This window comes from Trachemys scripta, chromosome 4, assembly GCF_013100865.1.
Source record: "Trachemys scripta elegans isolate TJP31775 chromosome 4, CAS_Tse_1.0, whole genome shotgun sequence".
NCBI lineage: Eukaryota > Metazoa > Chordata > Testudines > Emydidae > Trachemys > Trachemys scripta.
The window spans coordinates 136623011-136642279 of NC_048301.1; the positions used below are offsets into that span (position 1 = coordinate 136623011).

General features: G+C 46.4%; 1 protein-coding gene across 1 annotated transcript in view; it reads right to left on the bottom strand.

Annotated features, from left to right (window-relative positions):
- The window catches only part of IPO9 (importin 9), a 182091-nt gene that overhangs the window by 59619 nt on the left and 103203 nt on the right, over nt 1–19269 (bottom strand). The window contains 2 exon segments of the mRNA XM_034768831.1: nt 1728–1954; nt 9586–9745. Coding sequence (XP_034624722.1) covers nt 1728–1954; nt 9586–9745 — 387 coding nt within the window.

A 19269-nucleotide genomic window follows, 5' to 3' on the forward strand; every position in this document is an offset into this window, starting at 1 on the left:
CACCAAAAGGCTTTTCCCAGGCTTCAGCATACATCCCAGGCACAGGGAGGAAGGAGATATCTCACTTCTCAGATTCTGATCTTCTTTGCCCTTTCTTCCCTCTCCCTATCTCCCATTTAACAATCCCCAACTGATAAGATGAATCCCCTCATTAACTGCTTAATCAGCCAGTCCTAATTATCTCTCAATTTGGCTCACACAAGGACACTTACGAAGTGTACAGAGTGGTGAGCCAGACCTAGACTACTCCCACTCTGTCAGTTTCCCCTTTTTAAATTAACAGTTCCTCAGTTCACCCTCCACCTAAACTCTGCTGCTTGTTACAATTTCCCAAAGTGAAACAAAAATATATACAAAGATAGTGAAATTGTATATTCACACTTCCTGCCTGCCTTTCCCTCCTTCCTCAGAATTCTTTATATATCTCTGGACACTGCTGTGGTCATATAAGGGAATGTACTAGCTTCTGCCTCGGTTCTTTTCCCTTGAACCCCAGTCAGACTTTCAACATTGAGAGGGCACTTGTGCCTCCACTAAGTGACACAGCTTGCTAAGGAGTTCTGAGCACAAGGCAGCAGGGGACCCAATTCCCATAAGTGTATACATGCAGAGGTACCTCTCACAGGACTAGTTATTAATAAGTCATACCTCTTTAGTCAATTCTGACATCTATTGCACATGCCACATTCTCAGCAGAGGTTACCTATTTATTCTACTTACTCAAACAGAATGTAGGCAGCCCAGTACTTGGGTAACGGCTTAATACATTCAAACAATTCAGATCATGAGAGCAACCATAGAAAACCTGTCCTGTCCACCTTCATCAATGGACACAGACTTGTCTATACACTAGTGACTGATAGTGCAATGTTAACAGAAATCTAATAAGAGGATGGCTTCAGGCAACAAGGCATGCTGTAACAGACAGCTGATCAAGAGTAAACCAATCTGGGATTTTATTGGATAAACTCCATTTAAGGAAACAAAGGGAAAGTTGAATGCCAAATAGTACTGCTTCCTCAGAATGGTTTAATACCTCAACTTAGTACTTCAGGACAAGTAAGAATCATCCTTTTATATACAAAATGCCCTCTTGTCAGCCTGCCCCCTACATTATTCCTGGTAGAAAAAAGTTCTCTTTTCACACACAACTGCATATCATACCAGTTCTTATACTTCACTAATAGTGCAGAAAGCTATTGCAAAGCCCTTATCAAAAAGGTTAAGAGAACTTGATTATGGTCTATAAGCACTTATGTGGGTAGAAGATTTCGATGGCAGAAGGGTCTTTAATGTAGCAGACAAAGGCAGAATAAGATCCAATGGCTGTAAGTTGAAACTTGACAAATTCAGATTAGAAATAAAGTGCCCATTTTTGAAACTACTTGCCAAGGGATGCGATTGATTCTCCATCACTTAAATTTTTATATCAAAATTGGATTTCTTCCTATAGAAAGTGGGTGAACCAGAGCAAAAAATATGGGCTAGATACAGGAATCAATGGGCATAATTCTCTGGCCTGTGCTATACAAGATGTCAGACTAGATGATAATTGTCCCATCTGGCCTTAAAATTTAAGAATAATGTATTTCCAAAATGTCATTCTGTACATTTTAAATACACACTTTAAATGTCAATTTTACAGGTAGCCTGCAAGAGATTAATCTTGACCAGACTCCATTAGCAAAGACAGAGCAATAATTAAAAGACACACTTTGGGCACATACCATTACTGTACTTCAGGAAGATTGCTATGGTGAAGGGGCAGATTTTGTTCTCCACATTTGCTGTAAATGCTGGGTCTACTGTACAGACAATGCAGAGTGTTTCCATCACAAGATTGAGGACCTCTGAACTGAACTGAGCTGCCAAGTGGATCAGTCCATCCAGGATACTGGGAAGGAAAGGCTGCAATACATGGGTGCTTTCAGAGATCTTCAGCTGGTCACAGTAACTAGATAAGGAATTCATGGTACAAAACACACAAATATAATATTTACAACAGCACTAGAGGATGTCGGATGCGTCGATCAGAGTATCATTTTAGTGATTGTTCCCTCTTCTCTTTCTCTTTTCAGCCCAACTGTATATTTTTTGTTTTAACCACCTGAACTCTATATTTCCTTTTTTCCTACTCAAAGTCTCAGTCTCCCACTTTTCAAATTTATACCTTCAGTCTCTTTTCCCTTTCCCTACACCTCTTCAAGCTGCAGAAAACTGCAATGGCCTCAGGCCACTGGACTCCATAACCCACCCCTCCCTTTCAGGAGCTCATCACCATAGAAGGCTATGCTAATTTTTTATTGTTTTAAAGGTAACTTCTCTCTTTATAGCAAAGAGGTGTAAGTTACTGGATCAATATCCAGAGTTTCTTTAATTTAGTATGTGTGAGTATGAGAGAGAGAGAGAAAGAAGGGGGGCCTACTGAGTGACTAATAAGTTGCAATGATCAATTGGCATTTAGTTTTGAATACAATGAACCCAGTGACACTGGGATGCCTTCTGGCAAGTTCCAGGCCCTGGTCCAGCTCCTGTGAAAGTTCTATTTCCTGGGCCTACTTGTCTCCCTCTCCTAGGAAGATCCTACAACTCCAAGCCACTTCTGCCCCCTGGATCCCCTTCTAGGGAAAAGAGCATTGGGCTCCAACACTGTTCTGGTACCTACTTCTCCCAGCATGGAAGTAACTTCCTGGCCCTCTGTTCTATAACAAGCTACCTGTACATCCTCTCTGGGTGAGCTAGCTTTCAAATCCAGATAATAGAAAATTTCATATTACATTGTGTAAGGCTCACATATTAGTCCGTTGGTACCATTTACTGACTTGGGTTACTCAGTCTTTATGCAGCCTATGATCACAGAACCATACACAAGAAGCATATAGGTATCTGCTCTTCTTAGGTAGTTACTGACAGTATGGTCAGAGCTTCCATCAGTAATGCCTGATAAGTGATGGGGAAACATCTGAAAATATCTGAATTCCTGGCTTCAAACTTGTGAATTCCAGGGACTTTGGTTCAGTACTAAGACATCCCCCTTGAAAAGATAGAAGGCTATATTCAATCATGCTTTGAAGTGTTTAACCTCCTTCAATGAATATCAGTAGGGACGCAAGCTCTATCTGTTATATCACCTCACTTCATCAGCCTATTGAAGATGGAAGTTGAATTAGGATAACGTGTATCTAAAGGAGTACCCAACAACTCAGTTACCTTTTCTCCTTGCTCTATCCCCAAACACTAACAGCTGACTCCTAGATTCATGGTTAAGGCTTCAAAAGTTGGTGAGAGAGAGAAGCTTTCGAGCTTACACAGAGCAATTCTTCAGGTCTAGGAAACGTACTCAGAGTGTCACAAGGTGGAACAGATTGTTTAGCATAAGTAGTTAACACATATTTCAAGGAACCAGTCACGGTGCCACCTGAATTTAATGGGCCACTTCACCTTGAACGGTCCCTTGAAATGTATTAATTGCTTACACTAAACAATCTGTTCCACCTTGTGCTTAGTTGCGACATTGAGTACATTTTCCAGACCTGAAGAAGAGCTCTGTGCAAGCTCCAAAGCTTGTCTATCACCAACAGAAGTTGGTCCAATAAAAGATATTACCTCACCCACCTTGTATCTCTAATCTTCTGCCATCAAATTATTGATCGAAAGCCAAATTTTGAATTAAAAAAAAAATCAAATTGCTATTCATGTTTTACAACCAATACGGATGGATCCTCTACATTAGTTTAAATCTTTAAAATTTTGAAATTGGCAAACATGCCCTCCTTGCATATCTGTGCGGAAGACCCTATCAAGAGCAGAACAGTTGCGCTTCTTCTGTGAAGAAGATGGGGATTTTCACTCTCTTAAAAGCACCAGGAAAATCAGCTCTGTGGGATCTTTCTGTGCCCCAGTACACAGTGGTTTGTGAAATGAACTGAGGCTAATGTAACTAACAAAGCATAGGTGCAAATAGTGCAACTATGATTTGAGTCCTACATCTATAATGTTACTATCTGCATTTTTGTTTAAGCTTTCAGTGACTGGTATTATATCTACTAATCAAATCTTCCACTTGCACATCACTATAAAGGGCATTACATTTGAGATCCAAATTAACTTCCATTCTGCACACGCCATCCCTGGTGTTATTCCTCACATTGTACAGTTATGTGAGTAAAGTGAAAAAAGTGGTTACTAACCTTTCGTAACAGTTAGAGATGTGTTGCTCATATCCATTCCATGTAACGTGTGTGTGCTCACCACATGCACCAGTGCTGGAAGCTTTTCCCTCAGTGGTATCCATAGGGGACCAGCTCTGGTGCCCATATAAGGAACGCTGCCGGCCCCCTCCCTCCCTCCCTCAGTTCCTTCTTGCCGGAACTCCAACAGTGGGGAAGGAGGGCAGATCATGGAATGGATATAAGCAACACATCTCGAAGAAAAACAGTTATGAAAGGTTAGTAACTGTTTTTACTTCGAGTGCTTGCTCATGTCCATTCCATGTTAGGTGACTCACAAGCAGTATCCCTGGAGGCAGGTAGGAGTTCATGGGCATGTTGATTGCAACACAGCTCTGCCAAAGCCAGCATCATCTCTAGCCCGCTGGGTGATGGCATAATGGGTCATGAAGATGTGCACTGACTACCACGTTGCAGCCCTGCAGATATCCTGGATAGGGTCTTGTGCCAGGAAGGCTGCCAAAGACACCTGAGCTCTGGTCGAATGAGCCATCACCATCTGGGGTGGTATGACCTGTGCCAGCTTGTAACAAGTGCAAATGCAGGTGGTAATCCAAGATGAAAGTCTTTGAGATGACACCAGGAGGCCTTTCATTCTGTCAGCCATCTTGACAAAAAGTTTAGTCGATTTACGGAAGGGCATGGTACGCTCTAAGTAGAAAGCCAGAGCCCATCTGACATCAAGGGTGTGCATGCGCCTCTCTTTGTTAGACGCATGAGGCTTTGGTCAGAAAACTGGGAGAAATATGTCCTGGTTAATATGGCAAGGCAACACCACCTTTGGTAGGAAAGCCAGGTGGGGATGCAACTGAACCATGGCCTTGCAGAACACAGTGTACCGGGGCTCTGACGTAAGGGCTTTTATCTTGGAGACTCGCCTCGCTGAAGTGATAGCCACAAGGAAAGCGACTTTCCACAATAAATGTGAAAGAGAGCAGGAGGCTAATGGCTCGAAGGAGGGCCAGTGAGCCTAGAAAGGACTAGACTGAGGTCCCATTGGGGGACCACGTCCCAGACCGGTGGAAAGTGTCTCTCCAGGCCCTTAAGGAACCTGATCATCATCTCACGCGAGTACACTGATCTGCACTGGAAGGCTGAAATGGCAGCCTGGTGCATCTTGATGGAGAAGGCTGGGTCTTGATGCTTTAAATGAAGCAGGTTTTCTAGAATGGACTTCAGAGATGACTGGGTCAGGGAGATCCCCTGTTCCAACGCCCAGCAAGAAAAGCATTTCCACTTTGACAGGTAAGTTGCTCTCGTAGAGGGTTTTCTACTTTCCAGCAGTACTCGCTGGATCTGAGCAGAGCAGGCCTGCTCCTCTGGGTTCAACAACACAGCATCCACGTTGTGAGGTGGAGGGAGGCGAGGATTGGGTGCAGTCATCTCCTGTGATCCTGAGAGCAGATCTGGGCAGTTTGGAAGCATTCATAGGGGCGCTGATGCCAAGTCCATGAGCATGCCGAACCAATGCTGGCGGGGTTTTGCCAGGGTGATCATGATGACCCTGGCTTTGTCCCTATATTTTCAGGAGGGTCCTGCCGATAAGAGGGATTGGTGGGAAGGCATACATCAGGCCCTCTGCCCCAGGCAGGAGAAAGGTGTCGCAGAGTTACCTGCTGTCAAGCCCTTGGAGGGAGCAGACACTTCCTGTTTCGCCTGGTGGCAAACAGGTCCACCTAGGGAGTTCCCCACCTCTGGAAGATCATTCTGACAACCTCCTTATGGTTGAGAATAGAACAGCCTGCTCAGGCGATTTGCCAGGGTGTTTCGGACGCCAGGGAAATGTAGTGCCTCTGTGAATATGGTATGCCGGATGCAAAAATCCCACAGCCAGAGGGCTTCTTGGCAGAGAACCAAGGACCGCACTCCCCCTTGCCTGTTGACATAGAATATGGCAGCTGTATTGTCAGTCAACACCTGAACTACTTGATGTGATAGCTGCGTAAGGAACACTTCACAAGTCAATTGGATGGTTCTGAGCTCCCTGACGTTGATGTGCAGTGAGACCTCGTCCTGGGACCATAACCCCTGGGTCTTCGGCGATCCAAGGTGGGCTCTCCAAGCCTAGGTCAGAGGCATCTGACACTAGCTCCTTTGTGGGTTTCGGGGTTGCAAAGGGTGTTCCTTTGGAAATATTTACCGGGTTTGACTACCATTTTAGAGCTGTAAGCACTTGCAGCAGAATTGTGAGGACTCTGTCTGGGTGGTACTTGGCTGGGATGTAGACCAACGCTAGTCACATTTGGAGGGGCCTGGATTGCAGCTGTGCATGGCGAGCTACATAAATACACGCTGCCATGTATCCTATTAGCCTGAGGCATACTCTAGCCATGGGGATAGGGTGAGAACTGACATCACCTCGAATCTGGGCTCTGGGAGAAAGGCTCTGGCCTGTGTAGAGTCTAGGACTGCCCCTATAAACTCTATTCTTTGCACTGGGAGTAACATCGATTTTTGTGTGTTTATCAGCAGACCCAGTGCCTGGTATGTGGCTTGCACCAACCAAATGCTGTGAAGGACCTAAACCTGTGAACAACCCTTGATGAGACAGTCATTGAGGTATGGGTAGATCTGAATGTCCTGTTGCAGGCCACAAGAACACCCTTCAAGTTGAGGGTGGCATACTAGTCTCCAGGATGGAGATGATGGATGCCAGGGAGACCATGCGAAACTTCAACTTCTTGAGATACTTCCAAAATGGGTCATAGACTGCCCTTGGCCTTTGGTATGAGAAAATACCGGGAATAGAAACCTTTCCCCTTTTGATGCACGGGGACATCCTCTATGGCTCCGACTAGCAAGAGGGCTTGCACCTCTTGGGCGAGAAGCTGCTCATGAGAAGGGTCCCGAAGAGGGACAGAGTAGAGGGGTGGGAGGGAGGGTGGGTAGAAATAAACTGTAGGGTATACCCCACCGCCACAGTGCTGAGGACCTAACAGTTTGTTGTTATAGCAGCCCAAGCAGGGAGGAAGGGAAAAAGGCAGTTGGAAAACAAAAGAGGTGTAGGATCCTGTCTGCAGACTGGGATGTTGCCCTCGGACGCACCCTCAAAACACCTGCTTGTTACCCTGGGGGTAGCGGGAGGAGGGGGTTGGTTCCACTGAGACTGGTGGGGGAGCGGGGGGAGTGTTCCTGGGTACCTTGCTTGGACCCTTCATCAGAACCAGGAGTGTGTGGGACACTGTCCATGACCTCTCTGACACTCCTGACACAGAGCACTGTACGAGGGTCTCCAGCGCTTGGAGAACCCCCCCATGGATTCCAAAACTGCCATGAGGCAGGCCATTGGCCCTAGGGCCATACACCAACCAGTGGCCCTGGGGGGCCTCCCAGATTTGGCACACCTGGCCCGAGAGGCCCACTACCTCCTCCTACTCTGAGCCAGGAAGAAAAGTTTTGCATTGGAGACCACTGTGGTGCCGACGTGGGCTCTAAGTCCTCTTCGTGGCCGGTTATCCTGACATCTACGGCCGGGGACCAGGGCTGGGGATCCAGGTCCTGTAACGGTCTGCTCAGGGACCTGTTACAGAGCTCGGCAGATTGGTGACGGTAACCCAGTGATCCACGCCTAGAGCTCTGAGATCGGTGTAGTGAGTCCAGTGACCAAGAACAGGATGGCAGGGAGCACTGCCTCAACCTAATGTTGTGCGTCCGGCGATCTGTGTCTCAGTGCCAGGGATGGGCCTCGCAGTGGCCCCAATGGGGTCCCTTGCCCTGGGGAGTGATATCTCCCTTCCGGTGACCGAGGCCATTCCGTGGACAGGTGGTGTGCTGCAGCCCTGTGTCGGCCATCGGGCGAGCAGTGCCATCCCATGGGGGACTGGTGCCGAGAGTCCTGCAAATAGTGCTGGGAACTTCGGTCGGTATGGGCAGGTCAGAAGCATGTCCCTGGGATCGTCACTTCGACATCGACTGCCACGGTGCCGGGGAGCGATGCTGCACAGATGGAGACAGTGGCACAGGTCCCAGTGCTGGCTTCTCCCTGGAGACTATTACGTCTTGGTGGGGCATCCGCAACACCGGCAAAGATATGATGTCTTTTGCAGCCAGGAAGGCCTCCAACGTGGATGGGACTTCCAGGTGCTGGGGACCTCAGCCAGTACCTGGGCTGGCTGGTGGGTCTTTAGGAGGGCTGGATGGCCTAACTGGCAATACAGGTGCCTGACTGGCCTCCGGAGACTTGCTGCCCCCCGCAAGGGCCTATGCTCATCTCCAGACTTTTCCTTTCCCACACAGGATATCGGGGAACACCCTCACCCAGTACGCTTCCTCTGCTTCTGAGCCAGTGCCGGGGACTGGGACCGGCGCCAGAGGTACACTTTGCACTGATGCAGCCGTACTGGGTGCAGAGTCCAATTTTGATGGCTCAGCGACTGGCGCGAGGGCCAATTCCATGAGGAGCGTTCTCAGCCTTATTTCCCTCTCCTTTTTTGTCCTGGGCTTGAAGCTCTTATAAATGCAAAACTTATTGCTAATGTGGACTTCGCCCAAACATTTCAAGCAACTTTAATGAGGGTCGCTGATCAGCATGGGCTTTCTACAGTGATCATAAGGCTTGAAGTCCAGAGACCGGAGCATGCCCTGTCGTAAGTCCCAAAGTGGACTAATTTATCTACAACTCTAATTCGCTAGTCGTTAAGTACAAAGAAACTACTTATCTAAATTATTTACAACTGTAAAGAGAAAAAAAACACTGGGTAAATAAGCACTTGCCAAAGCAAGGAGACCTTCCAGCACCATCACTGGAGATAAGAAGGAACTGAGGGATGGAAGAAATCGGCAGCACCCCTTATACCGGCGCATATGCATGCCACTCAAGAGGGTGCCAGAGCCAGACCCCTACGGATACCACTGAGGGAGAAACTTCCAGAACCAGTGCATGTGGCGAGCACGCACACCTAACATGGAATAGACACGAGCAATCACTCAAAGAGGAACAGTAAAATTCCACCTTGAGGAAACATGTTATATTAACCCAAGATTTATCCTGGATTCCAGACACACAGAGTCCCAAATTTGCAGCCTGGCAGATCAAAAAAAACTACAATGTGCTTTTCGATGGAATGAAATTCTACAGACTCCATCAAATCATAACTTATGTTCAGTTAAAATTCAGTCTCAAATGTTTACTAAAAATAGTGAGATTTACTTCAATTATCTGATGACTGATCTATAAGTAGTTCATGTACAAGATCTGTCATCAGCTACATGCAGAAAAGTGTGCTTCTCGGGAACATACATCAACTTTTCTGTTTTAACACCAACTGTGTCAAGCTCTTCCATCCTCAAATGATTCCTTTCCTCTTGCATTAGCTCACAATCCACCAAGACCCATCATAATGCATGATCTACTTACCCCCAGATAGCTCTGACTGCAGAGATCCGGACTGAAGGAGGTTGGGTCTCATGTAGACCACTGACTGTGGCCTGCAGAAATTGCTGGATTAATTCTGGAGACATAGCAACTGTGAAGCGACTGGCGGCCCAAAGAGCACGACCAAGCAGAAAAGGAGACACTGAAAGAAGACAGATTTCTTAAAATTCACATTTATTCTAAAACTATTTCTATTTCCGCCCCCACCAACAAAACCCTGCCATCTTAAAAAATGCAATATTTGTTTGATATACTAATAGAGAACATTTCTCTATATGATAAAGGCGGCTTACAAGCAGGACCATCAAACATCTTTCCTGTGGACTGAATCCAGCCTGCATGACAGAATAGGAAGAAATAGATGTTACCTACCTATAATGAGATCCCTATCTGTATTATATATGTGGGTCTGCATGTGCTTCTTGCACCTGAGGCTAGAACATATTGAGAGTAGTGGTCATTGGTTCACATCTCTGTGCTCAGCACCAAGGGTACAAGGAGAAGTGAGGACCAACAACCTCTCCAGTTCCTTCTCTACTGCAAATCTAATCATGATGCAAAGCAGAGGAGAAGGAGGGTGGGTAGTGGAATACAGACAGGGACCACACATTTTGAAGAACCTCCAACATCAGGAAAGTAATGTCCATTTCTTCGAATTCTGGTACTTAAAGCGTATTCCACGCAGGGGTGACTGGCAAATAGTACTCAAATAGGAGGTGTGTGCGAGGATGCAGTTGGTACAGATGTCTGTAATGCTGTGATTACAAAGGCTGTATTGGCAGAAGAGGCTTGGTCCAAAGCATAATGCTTCGTGAAAGTGTGGATGAATTCCAGGTTGCTGTCTTACAAATGTACATCATATGCACTTTTCAACGAGATGCTACTGAAGTTGCCTGCGCTCTAGTAAAACGGGCCCTCTCCCTGTCTGGAGAAGGGAGATGTACCAACTGATAGCAAAGGAGGATACAGACATTCACTTAGAGAGTTTCTGAGCAGATATTGTTTGTCCCTGTGCTCGTTCTGCTACAGCAACAAACAGCCTAGGTGATTTTCTGACTGGTTTAGTTTTCTGCAGGTGGAACACCAATGCTTGTCTGATATCTTATATCACTTCCCTGATATCTGTTGGAAGACTAATACAACAAAACATAATATGTCCTGCAATGTTCTTAGCACGTGTAGGGTACAACTTTCTGAATCAGGAAACAACAAATGAGGAAACAACAAGAGGGTCATCCATTTTGGATCTGGTTTTGACCAACAGGGATGAATTCATTGCGAACGCAAAGGTGGTCGGGAACTTGGGAAGAAGTGAAGATCCAATAGAAGAAGAAGAAGATCCAATAGAATTCAAGATCCTAGGGAAAGGAGGACATGAGAACAGCAAAACTAATCTACTACAGTTTGTCCGTATACTTGATTGTTTGAAAAGTGTGAATTGGGAGTGTTCTGTTCCAGGTGGGCCTTGAGTGGGCCTGATTGTTATAAAAAGGCAACCAGTTGTGAACCAGCTGAGCGGCGAACAGAGGGAGTTTGACTGGGGAGAGCCCACAGAGGCTTTCATCTTGCAGGCTTCTTTGAGTAGTTACTGCAACTGCTGAGAAAGCTCTTAGAAGGAAGGTAATATGGATGGTGAGCGATCAGCTGTTATGACCTGCACAGGATGTGCCATGTTAGTCTTTCTTCCAGAGGACAGAAGTGACTTTGTCTGTACAAAGTGCAAGCTGGTCTCCATATTGGAAGAGAAGGTTCACGGTCTGGAGAAAGAAGCATCAACCCTGCATTGCATAAGAGAAAATGAAGATTTCCTGGACAGACGTCAAAATATGCTTCTACGGGCACAACATTCTGAAGAATCAGTGCAGGCTGCGCAGCAGCGACACAAGGACGGTGAAGAAAATTGGTAGCATGTGACCTCCAGAAGAAGAAAGAGGAGCATCCATGTACCAGCAATGGAGATATAGCTGAGCAACTGTTTTCATGTTCTCTCCACAGGTACTAATGTGGAGAGTGGACTAGATGATACATCTGAGGGAAGGGAGCAAAAGGAGACTCCACTGATTGGAAAGCATGAGATGCACTGTCCTAGGGATGTGGGTTCCACGATCATCACTCCCAAGAGAAGGAGGTGGGTGGTGGTGGTCAGGGACTCCCTCCTCAGGGAGTCATCTATCTGCCGTCCCAACCGGGAAAAACGAGAAGTGTTTTGCTTGCCAGGAGCTAGGATTCATGATGTGGCAGAGAGACTGCCAAGACTCATCAAGCCCTCAGATCGCTACCCCTTCCTGTTTCTCCACATGGGCATCAATGATACTGCCAAGAATGACCTTGAGCAGATCACTGCAGATTACGTGGCTCTGGGAAGAAGGATAAAGGAGTTTGAGGCGCAAGTGGTATTCTCGTCCATCCTCCCTGTGGAAGGAAAAGGCCCAGATAGAGACCGTCAAATCATGGAAGTCAATGAATGGCTACGCAGGTGGTGTCGGAGAGAAGGCTTTGGATTCTTTCACCATGGGATGGTGTTCCAAGAAGGAGGATTGCTAGGCAGAGATGGGCTCCACCTAACGAAGAGAGGGAAGAGCATCTTCGCAGGCAGGCTGGCTAACCTAGTGAGGAAGGCTTTAAATTAGGTTCACCAGGGGAAGGAGACCAAAGTCTGGGCGAAGTGGGATACCAGGAGGAAGCACGAGCAGGAGAGCGCAAGAGAGGAGGACTCCTGTCTCATACTGAGAAAGCAGAACAGTCAGCGAGTTATCTTAAGTGCCTATACACAAATGCAAGATGCCTGGGAAACAAGCAGGGAGAACTGGAAGTCCTGGCACAGTCAAGGAATTATGATGTGATTGGAACAACAGAGACTTGGTGGGATAACTCACATGACTGGAGTACTGTCATGGATGAAAACTGTTCAGAAAAGACAGGTAGGGCAGAAAAGGTGGGGGAGTTGCACTGTATGTAAGAGAGCAGTATGACTGCTCAGAGCTCCGGTACGAAACTGCAGAAAAACTTGAGTCTCTCTGGATTAAAGTTTAGAAGTGTGAGTAACAAGGGTGATGTCATGGTGGGAGTCTGTTATAGACCACCAGACCAGAGGCTGATGTGGACGAGGCTTTCTTCAGGCAACTAACAGAAATTACTAGATCACAGGCCCTGGTTCTCATGGGGGATGTCAATCACCCCGATATCTGCTGGGAGAGCAAAACAGCAGTGCACAGACAATCCAGGAACTTTTTGGAAAGTGTACGGGAGAATTTCCTGGTGCAATTGCTGGAGGAACCAACTAGGGGCAGAGCTCTTCTAGACCTGCTGCTCACAAACCGGGAAGAATTAGTGGAGGAAGCAAAAGTGGATGGGAACCTGGGAGGCAGTGACCATGAGATGGTCGTGTTCAGGATCCTGAAAGGAGAGCAGCAGAATACGGACCCTGGACTTCAGAAAAGCAGACTGTGACTCCCTCAGAGAACTGATGGGCAGGATCCCCTGGGAGAATAACATGAGGGGGAAAGGAGTCCAGGAGAGCTGGCTGTATTTTAAAGAATCCATATGGAGGTTGCAGGAACAAACCTTCCCAATCTGTAGAAAGAATAGTAAATATGGCAAGCGACCAGCTTGGCTTAACTGTGAAATCCTTGCTGATCTTAAACACAAAAAAGCTTACAAGAAGTGGAAGATTGGACAAATGACAAGGGAGGAGTATAAAAATATTGCTCAGGCATGCAGAAGTGAAATCAGAAAGGCCAAATCACAACTGGAGTTGCAGCTAGCAAGGGATGTTAAGAGTAACAAGAAGGGTTTCTTCAGGTATGTTAGCAACAAGAAGAAAATCAAGGAAAGTGTGGGCCCCTTACTGAATGAGGGAGGCAACCTAGTGACAGAGGATGTGGAAAAAGCTAATGTACTCAATGATTTTTTTGCCTCTGTCTTCACGCACAAGGTCAGCTCCCAGATTGCTGCACTGGGCAGTACAGCATGGGGAGAAGGTGACCAACCCTCTGTGGAGAAAGAAGTGGTTCAGAACTATTTAGAAAAACTGGACGTGCACAAGTCCATGGGGCCGGATGCGCTGCATCCGAGGGTGCTAAAAGAGTTGGCGGGTGAGATTGCAGAGCCATTAGCCATTATTTTTGAAAACTCATGGCGATCGGGGGAGGTCCCAGATGACTGGAAAAAGGCTAATGTAGTGCCCATCTTTAAAAAAGGGAAGAAGGAGGATCCGGGGAACTACAGGCCAGTCAGCCTCACCTCAGTCCCTGGAAAAATCATGGAGCAGGTCCTCAAGGAATCAATTATGAAACATTTAGAGGAGAGGAAAGTGATCAGGAACAGTCAGCATGGATTCACAAAGGGGAAGTCGTGCCTGACTAACCTAATTGCCTTCTATGATGAGATAACTGGCTCTGTGGATGAGGGGAAAGCAGTGGATGTGTTATTNGGAATGCGTTACCTAGGGAGGTGGTGGAGTCTCCTTCCTTGGAGGTTTTTAAGGCCCGGCTTGACAAAGCCCTGGCTGGGATGATTTAGCTGGGAATTGGTCCTGCTTTGAGCAGGGGGTTGGACTAGATGACCTCTTGAGGTCCCTTCCAACTCTGATATTCTATGATTCTATGATCAAGCAGAGTGCCCCAACGGTCGGTCCTGGAGCCGGTTTTGTTCAATATCTTCATTAATGATCTGGAGGATGGTGTGGATTGCACCCTCAGAAAATTTGCAGATGACACTAAACTGGGAGGAGTGGTAGATACGCTGGAGGGTAGGGATAGGATACAGAGGGACCTAGACAAATTAGAGGATTGGGCCATAAGAAATCTGATGAGGTTCAACAACGACAAGTGCAGATCCTGCACTTAGGACGGAAGAAATCCATGCACTGCTACTGACTAGGGACCGAGTGGCTAGGCAGCAGTTCTGCAGAAAAGGACCTAGGGGTTACAGTGGATGAGAAGCTGGATATGAGTCAGCAGAGTGCCCTTTTTGCCAAAGGCTGTATTAGTAGGAGCATTGCCAGCAGACCAAGGGAAGTGATTAATCCCCTCTATTAGACACTGGTGAGGCAACACCTGGAGTACTGTGTCCAGTTTTCGTCCCCTCACTACAGAAGGAATGTGGACAAATTGGAGAGAGTCCAGCGGAGGGCAACAAAACTGATTGGGGGACTGGGGCACATAAGTTACAAGGAGAGGCTGAGGGAAATGGGTTTATTTAGTCTGCAGAAGAGAAGAGTGAGGGGGGATTCGACTGCAGCCTTCAACTACCTGAAGGGGGGGTTCTAAAGAGGATGGAGCTTGGCTGTTTTCAGTGGTGACAGAACAAGGAGCAATGGTCTCAAGTTATAGTGTGGGAGGTCTAGGTTGGATATTGGCAAACAGTATTTCACTAGGAGGGTGGTGAAGCACTGGAATGGGTTACCTAGGGAGGTGGTGGAATCTCCATCCATAGAGGTTTTAAGGCCCGGCTTGACAAAGCCCTTGTTGGGATGATTTAGTTGGTATTGGTCCTGCTTTGAGCAGGGGATTGGACTAGATGACCTCCTGAGGTTTCTTCCAACCCTAATATTCTAGGATTCCATGATTCTAAATACAGAAGGCAGGAAAACTGGCTTGACAGCAGCAGTGCTGAGAAGGATTTGAGAGTTGTGGTGGATCACAACCTCAACATGAGTCGACAGTGCAATGCTGTTGCAAAAAAAAGCAAATATAATTTTAGAGTGCATTAACAGAGGCATAGCATGCAAGTCACAGGAGAGGACAGTACCACTCTACTCAGCGCTGGCTAGGCCTCAGCTGGAGGACTGTGACCAATTTTGGTCATCACTGTATAGAAATCATGTAGAGAAACTAGAAAAGGATCCAGAGGAGAGCGACAAAGAGGATCAAAGAGATGGAACGCAATCCATTTGAGGAAAGGCTGAAGGAACTGGGTATGTTTAATTTGGAAAAGAGGAGATTACAGGGGGATATGATAATGGTCTTCAAATACTTGAAAAACTGCCATAAAAAAAGATGGAGAAAAATTGTTCTCTCTTGCCACAGAGGACAAGAGGTAATAGGTTCAAACTACACAGGGGTCGGCAACCTTTCAAAAGTGGTGTGCCGAGTCTTCATTTATTCACTCTAATTTAAGGTTCTGCGTGCCAGTAATACATTTTAACGTTTTTAGAAGGTCTCTTTCTCTAAGTCTATAATATATAACTAAACTATTGTTGTATGTAAAGTAAATAAGGTTTTTAAAATGTTTAAGATGCTTCTTTTAAAATTAAATTAAAATGCAGAGCCCCCCTGACCGGTGGCCAGGACCCAGGCAGTGAGTGCCGCTGAAAATCAACTCGTGTGCAGCCTTTGGCACGCGTTCCATAGGTTGCCTACTCCTGAACTACAGCATAACAGATTTAGATTAAATCTCAGGGAAAACTTCCTAGCTGTAAGAGCAGTAGGATAATGGAACAAACTGCCTAGGGAAGTCGTGGAATCTCCTTTACTTGAGGTTTTCAAAAAGAGGCTGGATTGCCATCTGTCTTGGATGATTTATACACAACAAATCCTGCACCTTGGCAGCAGATTAGACTAGAGAACCCATGCGGTCTCTTCTAACCCTATGATTCTATGAAGTCCCCTCCCCTCACTGAAGAGAAGAGGCTTCCTGATAAATACCAGTAAGCAAACGGATTGATTTATGTGGAACTTGGAAATTACCTTACAGATGAATTTCAGGTGGAGGCAAAGGATGTCTTCTCTTAGGAAATGTAATGTATGGTGCGTCGGCCTGAGGGCTGCCCTCCAAGGCTGATGAACCATACCTCCAAGGCCTACATAACAATAACCAGGAAAGTGACCTTCAGAGACAGCTGGGACATTGAGCTGTGACCAGCAGTTCGAAAGGTGGCCTGGAAAGTGCTGAAAGTATGAGATTGAGAACCCACTGCGCCTTTGGCTTCACTACTGGTGGGAAGTTCTAGTCAAACCGTTTAGGAGTGTGGGTGTGACAGAGTAAAAATAGAATACCCATCTACCGGAGGTGGAATACACTGATTGCTTCTAGGTGGACCAGAAGTGAGCTAATAGAAAGAGCTGATATCTTGAGTCTAAAATTACAGAAATATCTACTAGCTCTGATAACTGGTCCTGTTCTGCCCAGTTACAGAAAAACCTCCATTTGGCTAGAAAACATTTTCGGGTAGAATCTTTCCTGCTGTGATTAAGAATATTTTGAATGGCCTCCAATCACAAATGCTGTAGACTTGCTGGCCATTTAAATACCAAGTTGTGAGATGAGAGTCCAGGTTGGGATCAATGTTCCCTCTAATTTATTACATCCATGTGTGGAATGAATTTTGTTATGTGTACCAATATGAAGGCGATGTTATAGAATATCAGGGTTGGAAGGGACTTCAGGAGGTCATCTAGTCCAATCCCTTGCTCAAAGCAGGACCAATCCCCAGACAGATTTCTGCCCCAGATCCCTAAATGGCCCTCTCAAGGATTGAACTTGCAACCCTGGGTTTAGCAGGCCAATGCTCAAACCCAGGGCCGGCTCCAGGGTTTTGGTCGCCCCTAGCAGCCAAAAAAAAAAAAAAAAAGCCGCGATCGTGATCTGGGGTGGCAATTCGGCAGAATGTCCTTCGCTCTGAGCCAGAGTGAGGGACCGTCCGCCAAATTGCTGAATAGCTGGACGTGCCGCCTCAAGCACCTGCTTGACAAGCTGGTGCCTGGAGCTGGCCCTGCTCAAACCACTGAGCTATCCCTCTCCCCATGTGTGTGGCGGAGGTGGGGCCAAGGGGTTTCAGGGTGTGGGAGGGGGCTCAGGGCCACGAGCAAACTTAGGTTGCAATTTCTAATCCTACCACTCTCCTGAGTTAGCAGATCTGGGGAGGACTGAATGCTAATGAGTTGGCAGTCACTACATTCTAGATGAAGCCCTGACATAAATGGGGATTATCACTAAAATATTCATGCTGTGGGATCTGTTTCTATTAGTAGTATTGTCAGTGCTGGTGGAAAGAAGCTCTGGCTCGCAGATGGACTAGGCTAATAAAACACAAACACACATACATACACACAGCTACAACTGCAAGGGTAAAACTAATGCAGGCAGAAAACCAAACAGCAGAGTGAGGGCTGTCAAGTTTAGTATATTTATGAGGGAGACAGATGTACCTAGAGGAGACTTTCAGGGATAGAATAGAGCGGTCCCACCCCCCAGTCCGACAGCTGTTAAGGATAATTAAAGTTTCAAGGAAGGAGAACATCAAGCTGGAGTGGAGGGAAACAATCCCATAGTTGGAACCCTCCTTCCAGATGATGTCATCGTATCCTCTCACACTGAGGATACCCTCCCAGACGAAGAAACTCCAGTTACTAGAAAGAGCAAGGTAATTCTAATGGGGGATTCGATTATTAGAAATATATGTCAGGAATGTGTACACTTGCTCCGAGGTCCAAGGGGAAGTGAGCAACAGACGTACTGAGAGTCTCTGAGTGAGGCTAAAAAGGGAAAAGAACAGTAGTGATGTTAGTGTGGGGGTCTATTATAGACACCAAATCAGGAAGAGGAAGTGCATGAGTCATTGTGGAAGCTGGTAACAAGATTAGTTAACACACATGGGCTAGTATTAATGGGGGTGTGATGTACCCCTCGGGTACAACCTAGACTGTAGGAATCTAGACTGCTGAGTCCCCTTAAACTCTTCATCCTAGGCGGTCTCTCACAATGCTATGCTAGTGACAAGTAGCAAACTTCTCCAGCTATCAGGTTGCTGTGATCACTCATCCATCAACAGGTGGAGAGAGACACCCAGCTGAGTTGCATGAATGGTCTCTAAGCCACTGATGAATTATACCCAGGGAGACTCCAGCCAATTTCCCCCAGCCTTGAACCCCAGTGATGTACTATCTTCCACTGCTCAAGACATTCTCTTGAACAAGGTAAGCTCATTAATTAGCTAGCCACTTTATCAAAGGATACTGGACATGCATCTGAGCAGATTCCCCAAGCACTTGATGATTGAAAGAACCACATAGTAAATTGCCTGCTGAGCACGAAGTTTGCAGATCTCATGAGACATCTAGACAGACTTATGTGCAGAGTGCTAGGAAGGAACGGTGGTCATGGTATATGCAGGTCCCAGCGATAGAAGGAAAGCTAGAGGAAAGGTCCTGAAGGCAAATTTAGGCTTCTAGATAAGAGATTAAAGGACCTCCATGACAGAATTCTTTGAAATGCTTCAGTTCTACGCACAGTGCCAGAAAGGCAGGGACTCAATGCGTGGATGAGACAATGGTGTAAGGAAGAGAGGTTTAGGTTTATTAGGAACTGGTGAACCTTTTGGGAAGTGAGCACCATATATAGGAAGGCCCTGAATCTCAGCATTAGTCTCATCAAACCAATCTTGGTGATGGTGGGTGACATAGGCAACGTCCTGTGGAAGCCAGGTGTTTACCTGCATCTGCCAAGGACCAAAGGGAAGGAGCCTGTGCTCTGGGTCTCCTGCTGCACTTGCCAGCAAAACTCAACACAATATAAAAACTGCAGGTCATCCCAAGGTTTTTATTTGGATTTTTTGTTTGTATTTTCTTGATTGCTAACTTGTGAAATATGGTAAAAAAATTCTATACCAGTCAAGACAATAAGATGGTTAGACATTTGGAGGCAGCAAAGAAGACAGGGACATGG